This window comes from Enhydra lutris, unplaced genomic scaffold (assembly GCF_002288905.1).
Source record: "Enhydra lutris kenyoni isolate GAN:26980312 unplaced genomic scaffold, ASM228890v2 scaffoldscaffold5, whole genome shotgun sequence".
Lineage (NCBI taxonomy): Eukaryota > Metazoa > Chordata > Mammalia > Carnivora > Mustelidae > Enhydra > Enhydra lutris.
In genome coordinates, this window is record NW_019154089.1 from 39,786,406 (window position 1) to 39,799,454 (window position 13,049).

Here is a 13,049-nt window from a genome sequence, read left to right on the forward strand (position 1 = left end):
AAATTTCTTCAAAAACAAGGTGTACAGTCAACCAGACATTTTATGTATAAATTATAAAACATGACACAGTATAAATAAATGTCTACAAGTCTCAACTATGGGCCTCATCCAGTAGACCTCACAATGACTGCCTCTCCATGTCCAATGAGTAACAAGGTGGCCTGGGAGAGAGCTCTAGGACAAAGTCCTTTATGTATAGTTTTCCCCCCAAATAAATAAGCATACACTTATTTACAGTATGGACAATATATTTTTTTTCTTTTTTCTTCCCCCCCCAATTTTTTTTCTTTTTTCTTTCTTTCTTTTCTTTTTTCTTTTCTTTTTTTTTTTTTTTTGCCAAAGACTATGTCAACACTGAACATTGGTGGAGGGTTTACCACTCTAGAATGGAAGATATAGGAAAGCTGTAGTCCTGGTCTTCATCTTCCTCTTCTTCCTCGGTATCTTCCGAAATGGCTAGATGGGGGAATACAGGGGAGCTGTTGTTTAAATACGGACAACAACAGCGCAGAAGCAGCTCAGTGTATGTTTTCAAAGCCCTCTGATACAGCCATATTACAGCGTTGCATTTTTATGTGACTTGCAGTGAGATGCTTTGGTTTTGGCATCTGCTGTTATGCAATAAGTTTAAAATAATTTTTGTTTTAAACATAATCTATGAAGTCAAAAACTGCAGAAAGTTCTGAAGAATCAATGGCTCAGGTTTTACGGGCAGATTCCTGAAATTAGATAAAAAGCGCTCTTGTGTTCTAGGTATAACTGCTTTGGGTCCTTAATTCAGAGTTAGTAGAGGCAACTGCAAAAGCAGCAGCCCATGTGTGACCATATAAAGCTGTCTTTGAAAAAGAAAAAAAAAAACTTTTGAAGCAGTTAGTTTAGATTCAAGTGTTAATAAAGCAAACGGCAAAGCACATTACTAAAGCAAAAGAATTAGGGGCAAATGACTAGAAGTAAATTTTTAGAGGCAAGCCCGTTGATGATCATTGGACAAGTTCTAAAGCCAGGGAACATTCCAGGGAATTTTTCTGTGGACCACTGAATTCCTGGTGAAATTTAGCAGTTACCTAATTTAAACAGAAATGGGCTTCTATTGGAAGGTTTTCGTGCTTTTTAGGTCTCCGTTCCCTAGGGCTTGCCTGGGAAAGCCTCAAATTGCAGCAAGGTTAAAATTGCACTTACAGTTGCAAGATCCGGAGTGTTTTACTTCCAGCAGCACACCTGAGGAGCAGGCAGCTTCCTTCATGGCACACTCGCTGGCGTAAGTTGCATTGTCGCTGGCACACACAGGCTCCTCAGACTTACTCTCAGGGCACAGCTCATCGCAGAGGGAACACCGGCCTCTGCCAACCTTGAAATCCCATAAACACTTTTTTCCACCGGTGCACTGGATATCTTCACAGGACTTTGCTTCTAGGATATATATAATACGCCTGTGATGAGTAAATTGATTTCCCCTTTTCCCCATTTCTTCCTTTCTTTAGTCCTCTGTCAATAAATATAAACTCACTAATAGGATAATGGAGATATTATGCAAAAATGCTTGACTATAAAATTGAAACTCGAATGCACACGTTTCCTACGTACCACATTAGTACATGAAAATGGTATTTTTGGGGAACAGGTTATCACAGTATTCTGAAATTAAATATATATTTTATTATTTCCCACAAGTGGAATCTTTTGAAAAATAAAGAATTCCATCAGTTATTAGAATCTGGTAACAGATTTTAGGAACTGTTAAGCAATTATTTCTTGCTTCCAGCAAGTCTAGCACCTAAAATATGTGTAAAATTAAGTGAGTTCTAAGTTTTCTAGGACAGAAAATTGTTTCCTGTTTCTTGCTGGCCTTTCAACATATATGCCAGTGCTTCTGGAAGATAACGGTTTCCCTGAGGAATGCTGTGATTACAACAGTTTACCCAAACTGGACCGTATTTCTCTCTCTGGTGAAACTATGCATTATGGAGAGGCTTTGGGCTTATTTATTGATTAACTCCACAGTTTTAACACTACAACTAGCCTTTCTGATCCTATTTCCATTTTTTTCTTCCTTAATCCAGGATACCTACTGATACACTTTCCCTCATAGGCTAATCCAATCGATCTGCCCAGGAGGCAGGTAGCCTTTCTCAGGTGACAGGCACTGGAGTAGGTCACTCCATCGTTCCCACAGAGATACTGTTCAGAGGAGGTGGGCTCTGGGCAAATCCGGTTACATGTCACACAGTAGGCATTATTAGTCTGGTCTACCACGCACGTGGAGCTGCCTGGACAGAAAACATCCCGACATGTCTCTGAAATAAAGAGGGAAACATACATCAATGACAGGTACTTCCTGGCCCTTAGGCAGTGAGCATTTGGTATCATCAAGGAAATCATAAGAGGGAAGCACCCCGCTTTTCAAAAAAGCACTTTGGGAACCTTGTGGTTTTCAAGAGAAAAATCAATGACTCCAGGTCGATCCTCTCAATGTTCTTAAGAAGTCTTTGGAATATAAAAAAGGGTTACTTTATTTTGCATCATCATTACTGTTCAGCTCTTAGTGGGGACTATACCGTCCCCCAGGAGTCTTCCAGTGGGTCGGCCTCAGGCGGAAAGCTGGAGGAGGGGAGCCAGAGAGGACCTACTTTTACATTTGCCCTGGTACTGGACTTCCAGTTCCGGCTGCTCTTTACATCTGGCCTTGAGGAGCGCACACTCGTTGCGGTAGGTTTTCCCGTCCAGCCCACACACTGGGCCCTTCCAGGTGATGTTGGAACAATCTGGGGCACAGACGCAACGGGGTTTGTTCTTTTTGTTCATTCGGCACTTTTTCCCCGGGCCGCAGTCCACGTTCTCGCAGGTCTCTACGAGGTGGAAAGAGGCATGGATCAAAACCAGGGCCAGGCAGTATGCAAGTCAGCAAGGAGGGGTGCGAAGGCCTTGTACCATCCTGTGGCCAAGAGTTCGAACAGGAGGGGTCCAGCTCTCTCCTAAAAGTTGAGGAGGGGGTGGAGGCCTGGGGGACAGTGGTCTGCATCCTATTCCCAAATCTTTCTCAAATAGGAAGAGTGTGCTGGCTTCACCACCACACTTGGCTAGTAAGTCCAGGAACGTCTGGCAACGGTGTTTTGCCTGTAGTGTGTAACAGGCGAGATTCAACCAGAAAGGCTTCCAGGGGCTGGGGGAAGATAAAGGCAACGCAGGAACAAAACTCTCCTAGTCCCTAACCCCAGCTGGGCAATGGAGAAGATGAGGATAAGACGCCCTCTACTGAGGGCCTGCAAACTGGGGAGGAAGAGTCCTACCTTTACAGGGGATGCAGTTGGGGGCGCCCCCATTGAAAATCATCCACTTGAAGAGTGTGTTGTCATTTACATCCTCCTCCGTCCACGAGGTGCTGAGGCGGCCCGTGCTGCAGCACTCCTCCTTGCTCAGTTCTGTCTTGTATAGGACCTGGCAGCGGCCGTTCTTTGCTTGGCGGAGCCAGCAATTCCCAGCTGCGAGGAGACAGGGGTGGGAGGTGGGTGAGAGAGAGGCAGAGTAAGGGGGAGGGAGGCGGCGAGCTAGCGAGGGAAGGAGACCCAGCGGGGATGGGGAGGGAGTGAGTGTGGAGGAGTAGAGGGAGACGGGAGAGAAAAGAGAAAATAAATAAAAGGGAGTGAAGAGGTGGGGGAAAAGAGGGGGAAAAAGCCGGTTGAAGAGGTGGGAGGTGGGTGAGGGGGAAGCAAGGCGAGAACGTGAAGCCAGAGCGCCCCAGCCATATCAATGTCAGTTACCAGTGACCCAGACACAACACGTGCAGCTTGCATTGACTTTTACTAGACTGTTTACTTTTATTCGTCCCATTTCATAACCTGCAGCGACTCGAAGAGCAGATTAAAGAACCTGACAAAAACAGGATGCGACGGATGTTTTTACATGTCGGTTTCATGTAGGCGGTACGGGTATTATTTGTGACAGGGGTTAAGAAAGTAGGAGAACTTGAGAGAGAGGGAGAAAGGAAGAGAAAGAGAGACCGACACAGACACACACACAACAGGAACAGATCAAGCAAAAGGCACTGGAGAAAAATGAAAGCAAAAAAGCAACTGGGCCCTGCCCGGAGCTGCCCCGTGCGGCCTCGAGGCGCAGCCCGCCCGCCAGCCCGCCCGCCAGCCCGCCCGGCCCGTTTTGCAATCCGCCAGACCCAGAGGACGCCCGCGGCCACCGCGATCTTTCGAAATCTCCGAGGGCTGCTTTCCCCGGCGCCCACGTCCGCGGCACCCAGGCAGCGCCTCGCCCCGAAAGGCGGGTAACTCCAGAGTAGTGCTGTGCCGACGGCGAGGGGGCAGTGCCCAGGGGGACAGTTTACAACACACTCAAAACGTTAACGCTAAAGCAAGCAAAGTTACAGGTCTGTCTCCAGGAAAGTGTAGGGAAAAAAGAAAAGGGGTTGGCTTCCTACTATTTCACAGTAACATACATACACCTATCTCATACCTACCGAGAAATCTTTACAAGTAATTTTCCCTCCTTCCTTTCCCTTTTCATGTTAGGATTTTAGTCAGGAAGACTCCTTATGAATCATCTATATAATCTCAACAATAATTGGACCGCAAGCTGCTATTATAATTATTTAAAAAATTGTGCCCAAAGACTAATTGAAATAAATTTAATTAAAAACCCCCCAAACTTTAGAAATTTGCTCTTAATGCATCCCAGAATTTAAATAAGTTGTGAGCTCCTCGCTGTTCTACATAAAGTTAGTCGGAGGAATGAGACACAGAAAAAAAAAAAAAACTGTAAACTACTCAAAACACTCCGGGGTAAATTTTTTTTTTTTTTTTTTTTTTGCGGGGTTGGGGGGAGGGGGTTGGAAGAAGCACCCACTAGGCAGAAAGTTACCCTTCCCTCTAAAATTTTCAGCACCCACATCTCCAAGTTTGGGCAAAGTTGCTGAAACCACGTCCCCCAGCCACCAAAGAAATTTCAGTATCTCCCCCCCCATCCCCCAGTCATTTTTTAAAGTATCCAAAAGATGTAGGAGGGAAAGAGGTTAGATTTTAAATGGATCGACTTAAATCTCCAGGCTACTGATGCTTGTCCCCTTCTTCAGAGCCAAAACAGGGGAGATAACATCTAAACTCATTATGTCCAGAACTTGGAGCATCTAACCTAACTACTGAGAGAGATTCGAGCTTACTCCCTTTCCTTTTAAAGGATAACCGCGCTTCTAACTCGGCTGGCAGTCCTGAAGTGTCACTGCCTTCAGTTTTCCCACTCCGCTCCATCCTGGAGTCGCTAAGTTGGTCCAACATCTTCCGAGGCGGCGTTGCTTAGACCAGACTCCGTGCAGACGACAGCAAAGTACAAACCCCTGCCTGCAGCCGAGCCTCCCAGCGCATCCCCCTTCGCTTACCCTGGGCGCTGCGGTCCTCCATGAACTGGCAGAGCAGCAGCAGCAGGAGGCAAAGCCCGCCGGGCTGGTGCCTGGGACCGGCCATCCTGGGGGCAGACGCGGGGCGAGGAGCGCGGCGGCGCGGGGAGCGGGCGCGGCGGCGGGTGGCTCGGACGAGCGGCGCGCGTCGCAAAGGCGAGCGGCGGAGGGCGCAGCGATCCCGGCGCAGCCCCGCGCTCGCCGCCGGCCGCCCGCGCGATTCAATGGACGTCAGAAGCCGGGCGCAGCCGCGCTTTAAATCTAGACGGGGGTCTCCGCGGTTTGCGGTGGGCGGTCTCCCAGTGTGTGGGGCAGTGGGAGGGCGGCCGCGAGCAAGGGTGTGCGCGGCTCCTTGGGGGTGGGGAGCTTTTAAAAGTTCAGTGTGAATCAGGTGACATTTCCCACCTTCTGGAAACCCTTCCCAATTATCTGTTGGAGGTGCCCGAAATCAAAGCGACAGGAGGGGAATCGCCGAGTTCTTATTTGCGTAGGAGGGAGAGGGAGGGGGAAGGCGGAGGGGCGGGGGGTGGGGGCGACGCTTCGGGGGTGGGGAGTGGGGAAGAACACCCACTTCAAGTCCTGCACGCCGCCGCTCGCAGGCAACGCCGGCGCGCCCGGGGTGGCGGTTGTGTGTGTGTGTGTGTGTGTGTGTGTGTGTGTGAGTGTGAGAGGGGGGCGCGCTGGGGGCGCTGGAGGAGGCGGCGGCGGGCGGAGCGGGTGGGGAGGGGGGAAACCCGGTAGTTTGTCTCTGCTCCGCGGCTCCTCGGCTCCAGAAAGACTTTGCAAACGCCCCGAGAGTCCGGAGCTGCTGAAATAGCCCGCTCGCGGTCTGCTCGGAGCGCGCCGGCCCCGCCGCTTCGCCGGGGCGCGCGGCAGATTTAGGCCCCCGCAGCCCCGGCGCGGGACCGGCGAGGTTTTGTGTCTGGGTCTCTGCTCGCCTGACTTCGCGGCCGCCCCCAACCCAGAGCTGGGGCTGTGAAGCGCAGCCCCGGCGCCTTCCACCTTGGCTGGGAGGGGCTGAGACGCGGCCCTCGGTCTCGACGAGTCACAAGAAAAAAAAATGTTTAACACCTCAGGCCCAGCCCTCCCCCCCACCCCCCGTCACAGGCTCGCCCTCTCCCTTTCTTTTCTCCCCTTTCACTTCGCAGCGTCTGGAGTCGGAGCCTGGAGCGGGGGCGCCGACGTAGGCGGTCTGCCCCCCCTCCCCGGCTCGGAGACTCCCCAGTTTCTGTCCTGTGTGTCTCTGTCTCTCCCAGTCTCCTCGGCTCTCGCGCTCTCTCTCTCTCCCTCTCTCTCGGTTCGCGGAATAAAAAAGATTGCAACATCGATAATGAACTTCTGTAGCCTCAGTTTATTAAGCACAGTGCCTGGCATTCTTCGCTGAAAGTTGGCGGGTCTCTCATTTATAACATTTTTGGCACCGCTGAATGAAACTGAGGAGGCGATATTTCCTTTTATATAAAACGATTACTTCACGGAAAATGCTATATTGTTTATTCCAAAGCTGCCTTTTAAATTTCCATTCTTTTTGCTTCTGGAGCCCGAAGGACAACAGACAGCGAAGTATGCAGACAAAATTCTTGGACATTCGCAGGTCACTGGGATTTGTTCTTCTACGGATTTCAAATCCGTTCCTCTTCGCCCTCCCTCAAGCTCCCCCCCCGCCAGACCGCCCCCCCATTCCTCCTCTCGTCCTCCCACCCCCCATCTTCCATCACCCCCCCCTCCACAACTGCAAATAACTCAGTGATAACAGATTTTTTTCCACCAACTGCAGGAGATAGTGCTAATCTTTTAATAAAAGATCCCATTACAATGGGATCTGTCTGGACAGACTATAATAGATCCCGAAATACAGCCGTGCTAATATTAGAAGACAGTTGTTTGGGTGCCTCTCAGACGGGCCCAAGCCCCCCTTTGAAAGTGGGCATGAATCACAAAGCCCCGCGGCCGCCGCACCTGCACCGCGCGCATTCGGTGCAGCAGGCTGGTAAAAACGGGTGACCTCGCCGCTGCTTTTCGCTTTATAATTACCGTCCTAAGGACGGGAGAGGAGGGGTGCGGGCGGCCCGTGGGTGGGGGGCTGGCTTTTTGGTGACTTCAGACGGCTCTGGGGGCTCCACATCCTTCTTAATTTTTCCAGATTTATTCTTTCTCTCTCTCTTCCCTCTTCTCTCTTCCCTCCCGTCCGCCCACCACTTCTCTTTTCTCTTTCCCTCCCTTACCCCCAATCTGCTCAAACTCTCCCCCCTTCCCCCTCCCCTCTTTCTTTTCCCGTCTTCCTTTCTCTCTTCCCTCCAACGCAGCATTAATGTAGAGTTGTTTAGTGCCCTCTAATGGCAGACGACATTAACAATTAATAGCAAACTGTCCCCTTTGCAGGAGCCGCCACTCAATGGCAGAATTCCAAAGTTGAATTTATTTCTTCTTTATTCAGGGAGGTGGATATAGTGCTTGTATAGTAAAGTGTTGGAGGGAAAGTTTGTTTCCTACCCTCCAGGTCTTTTTCCCCAAGGAAAATGTCGAAGGAAAGGGGAAAGCTAAGTTACTGTTATTTGACTTTTTTATATGTGTAAAAATTTGCCTTTTAATAACTGCAAGAGGCGCAGCTTTTGTTTTAGCGAGGTTTACCAAACCATGTATCTAGGACTGGAAAATAAATTAGATATTCTAAATACATAAAAGATCTTAGGTGGTAGATGACTGGATCTTATGGCAGTGCTACCAATAGCCATTAAAAAAATTTAAGATCCAAACATGATTATATGAATTTATATTTGCCCCTGTTTAAATACATTTATTGGTCCTGAATCCACTGTAGCCCCTTAAAGCTTGGAAAATATAATTGTAATTAGATTTTTCACCCTAGGACCGTACAAAACATTTAAATTTTACCCATGCTTGGTTATATATGAAGTCATCTTGCTTAGAGGAATGCAGGGTCACGATTTAATCCATGGCTTATTTTCCCTGTACTTCTGGGAAGATGGTTTTAAAGGTCATAATTTCTTCATATTTTATAACATATACCAATGAAAATAGTGATGTAACTTGCATGTTCTTATTAGATTTAACTTGTTCAATTACATGTGCATATACAGCATGTAGTAGATATTGACGTAAAAATAGCATACAGATAGATACAATGTGACTTTTTTGGGGAGATCTGTGTGACTAAAGAAAAATTGGAATAGAGTCAGTTTTGGGGGGGTTAATAAAAATACCTGGAACTTTTATCAAAGGTGTTTGATTTATCTAAGTAATTATTTTAATTTATATATAGAGCGACAACTGGTGTCATAAGCATTTTCTAAATTAATTTAATCCAAGGTGTGTCTACACAATTCCGTATGTTGGGTAAAAAGTAAAAATTCTGTTTCTATTTTAATTTTTGTCTACATAATGTCAAATACTCAGCCTGGTCATTTGACTAGATCAACTGCATTGACTAATTGCTTTAGCATCATGTAATTGTCTAGGTTGGCCAAAGCAGACACAGTGGATCTCCTTGTAAAAAGTGCCACCTCTCATAGGAGTGCTCCAGTACCAGAGGCAGACCCAATACAGGATTACTTCTCGCCCCAGAGAGGGTGGCCCTACAGGTCAGGGTTGAGGTCACTGGCAAACACACTGTGGAAAACACAAATGCTGTGTTGCTTTTGCCCTTGTGAATAAGCAGCTTGGTGTTTGTTTAATGATACAAGCTCATCCTGTTTTTCAGCTGCACCTTGGATAGTATTGATCTGTTTGGGAGAATGTCTGCTCTGAATCGGCGCAGATCAGTCATTAGGACTCTTGTTGGCCTGGGTTATCTTCTGGCCAATTCAAGGAAATGAGACATAGGTCAATATTGGTTCCATATGGGCCTCCTGTGGGCATCAGCAAGAGATCCATCTAATTTCTGTGGTATGAAATGGTATCACACCTGTTCAATGCCATCACAGAAAAACAGCTGCTATTTTTTTTTTTTTTTTACTGTTTTATCTCCTGTAAATGTTAAATATTGGGTTTGTGGCGTCTAAATGTCATGGGGACATTTTAAAATAAAAATGCCTTCTTTCATTTTTGTTGTATGACTCTAAGTTTGACTTCTTATTTTTTTCCTTTCTGCTCTGCCAAAAAAGTAAATGTAAATTATGAGAAACACAATAGGACCACTTTGTAACGGACTTTCTGGGCAGCACACAAAAAGACTGCTGTTCTCTGATTATTTTTTTTGTCAGCTTCAAAAGCTGTCTTCCTTCTGAAGTTTATAAATTTAAAATATTAGAGTTTAGCAAATGATTCAATCTAGCTCCAAAGATAGCTATTTGAAATCATATAAAATTGTTGTTGGAGATCAGAACAGACCTGGTTAAATTTCAGTCTTTAAAAAGAGAATATGGAGGGGGTGGGATGAAGTTATGTATGGAAAACTTCGAAGTCATGAACTGAGTAGCTTTTACTTTTTCCCTTAAAATTAGATGTTCAAGTTTTTTGAAGTTAGGTGTTTTGCAAAATGAATATTAAGATTTCAAATGCAAATAAACAAAGAACTTAAGCACTTGATAAATAGGCTGAAATGGTTTTAAAATCAGATTTTGTTCTTCTAGGTACAAAAACAGCTACTTAATGCGTCATGGCCTCTGGATTGTGCAACTTCATAGGCTAGAATGAGGATTTGAGGTGGTGTGGGGGGGTAATGGTTCTGTATTGGCCGAATTGTTGCAGAACTAAAAAGTTAAGAAATGTGAGTACATAAAAGCAATGTTTGTCCAAGATGTCCAAACCAATTGAGTTTTTTAAAAAGTCATTAGAATGTATGTTTTTTATATAAGACTGAGAAAACAATTGATTACCTGAAATTTTCTCTTTTCAGTGTTGTTTTGATGTTATGTAGAGCCAGTCAATCATGGACAGCCCTTTCTCTCTGGTACTACTTGTTTTTATATATATAACATTTTTTTAAAAGAATTTTATTTTTTTTCTTAAGTAATCTCTACACCCAACATGGGGCTTGAACTCACAAACCTGAGATCAAGATTTGCAAGTTCCACTGACTGAGCCTCAGGCATGCGTGGCTCTGTATAACATTTTCATTGTCTTATTTTCCTCTCCAGTTTTAGAAATATTTTGGGTTTCCAGCAGTCGTCTAAGATATGTGGCCACATAGTCACTTAAACTAGCTGTATCAGCATATTCAAGTTTAATGTAATTAAGTCACTAAAATAAACCTTAAAGAAAAGTAAAGAATTAAAATTATACCTCAGGATAGTAATCTTATATTGGATTGATAGAAACTTCTAAATAGCTAGCTGTATTTTAGGTCACTTTGACAATACAAATGATTCATATATTTAGATATGACTGAAAATATCAGTGTGTGATGTTTAGCACTTTTAAGTCTGATTCCATTTACACCTTCTACTGAATGGAAAATGTGAGGAGAGCAAATCAGTATTTGCTGTTTTGTTTTCCTACTTGATGACTGAAACATCAAAGTCAGAACCACTTCCCTGGATTATTCATTGGCTGAAGGTGAGTTGGCATGCTGTAGTTACCTCATTTTGGTTTGTATGTTTTGGTTTGTATGTTTTGGTTTCTGTTACCTCATTTTAGAGAGGCAGTGGTTTGCACATTTAATAATTAGTTCTTTTCTAAGTGCTTGCTTATTCAATATTGCAGTCAGTAGTTGGTATGATTGCTCTCTAATCATTCATGTTGTTATCTGTACTTGTTTTTTATTTGACATGAATTCTGTCTCATTTCTGATGTCTAATTAGCCCAAAAAGTAAAATATTATGTTTATGATAGGTCCAGAGCTCACAATGCAGTTATACATGACTTTAGACATCCTGCTGCATCTTTATATAAAGTTTTAGTTAGTCACCTTTCCTCAAAGGGGAATTAATTCCAAATCCATTTTGCATTTTGCCTTTGCACCTTAGTCAAAAATCAAATGACATCCTATGTGTGGATCTATTTCCGGGTTCTTTATTCTGTTCCATTGATCTATTTGTTGATCTCATGTCACTATCACATTATTTTGATTATTGTGACTTCATAGTAAGTAATGAAATCAGGTAGTGTAATTCCTCCACTTCGTTCTTTTTCAAGATTGCTTTGGATATTCTAGTTACATTTTCATATGTATATACATATATTTTTTAAAAAATATTTTATTTATTTATTTGACAGAGAGAAAGAGAGATCACAAGTAGAGAGAGAGACAGACAGAGAGGGAGGGGGAAGATGTGGGTTTCAATCCCTGAGATCATGACCTGAGCCAAAGGCAGAGGCTTAACCCACTGACCCACCCAGGTGCCCCCATTTTCATATATATTTTAGAATCCACTTGTTGAATTCTACAAAAAAAGCTTCATGGGATTATGGCCATGTTATGTTCATTTGGGGAGAATTGAAATTTTAACAATACTGAGTCTTCAACACCATGAACATGGTATATCTTTTCATTTACCTTTTTTCCCCTTTTCTTTTCTTTTCTCTTCTTTCTCTCAACTATGATTTGTAGATCCATTTTGTATTTTGGTTGTCATTGAAAAACATGCTAAAGGGTAATAAATGCAGTTTTCAGCTCTTTATCTCAAAATAACTCAATGGGTTGTAAAGATTTTCTGGTGCAGACTTATGCTTGTCTTCATACTTCCTAAGGCTGATTGTCTATAGTCAGTCAAAAGAATGTACTTAGTATGGTTTCCAGGAGTGATGAGCTAACTCATTAAAATCTGTTGCATGCATTCTTCTGTTGTTTCTCCTAGATTATAGTCACTTCTTTAAATGAGTAATTTCTGTCATGATGAGATTTACACTCAGTGAGTGTCAGAAATGATCTTCTAATGGTTAGTGTTTTGTTGAATATTATTTCCTCATTTTTATGTGAATATATTCCTATTAAAAACTCAAAACATCATTATGCTTAAGTTTTAAGCAGTGGAAACATGCAGCTCCCATTGTGCCAACATTTGGGTGGCAGTTATTTTCTGCCTTTATTCTGTATTGGAGAATTATGGCATCTTTTCATTTGTCATTACTCTTCTGATTCATTCATCCTTCCCATAGTTTCCTTTCCTCTTATATCTATTTTCTATTTACCAGGAGGAGTAGTACTATAACCTAAAATTGTCCTTTTGCAGCGTGTTTTGGCTTATTTTTTTTCATGTAAATGTTACATTCAAAAGTAAACTATACTTTGTATTGTTTATCCAACCGTACTATTAAATATTTAACAATGGGTTGAGGTCAAATGGTGATGACACAACATGTGGAAATACGGGACAGATGATGCATTAAGTGTTGAAATAAATTATTTCAACACATGGCGAGACTTGCTATTTTTTAGATTAGAATAGGAATATATATATTATGAAGGTTAGTAGAGAAATGACTTAGAAACAGTATTGGTCCTTGTGTGTATAATCTCCCACAAATATCCACTCTTTAGCAGTATAAAATTGTTAGTGTATAAAGGAGACTCATTTATTTGGTTCTCCAATACATTAGATAAATGATTCTTCTGCACTGGTCTCAGTGCATTTTCCTTGCAAATAAGGATATGAAAATCATCAACAGGAGCCATGTGTTAATGGCTCACATGCTGGGCAGATGGAAACACAGTGTAGAAGAACCATTTAGTTGAGATCATTTTGGCCTC

The 13,049-nt window shown here is 43.8% G+C and overlaps 1 protein-coding gene across 2 annotated transcripts; it reads right to left on the minus strand.

Annotated features, from left to right (window-relative positions):
* Positions 1–331: 331 nt before the first annotated feature.
* On the minus strand, positions 332–5,465 carry LOC111140886 (follistatin). Of its 2 annotated transcripts, none has more exons than XM_022493132.1 (6): positions 5,381–5,465; positions 3,288–3,479; positions 2,628–2,846; positions 2,070–2,294; positions 1,180–1,407; positions 332–456 (listed from the first exon to the last, which is right to left on the minus strand). In XM_022493132.1, the coding sequence occupies exons 1-6, from the start codon at positions 5,463–5,465 to the stop codon at positions 374–376; spliced, it is 1,032 nt and encodes a 343-aa protein (XP_022348840.1). In that variant the 3' UTR covers positions 332–373. The 2 variants fall into 2 exon arrangements, with proteins under 2 accessions (XP_022348840.1, XP_022348838.1); XM_022493130.1 differs by having other exon boundaries at positions 1,180–1,410.
* Positions 5,466–13,049: the final 7,584 nt, after the last annotated feature.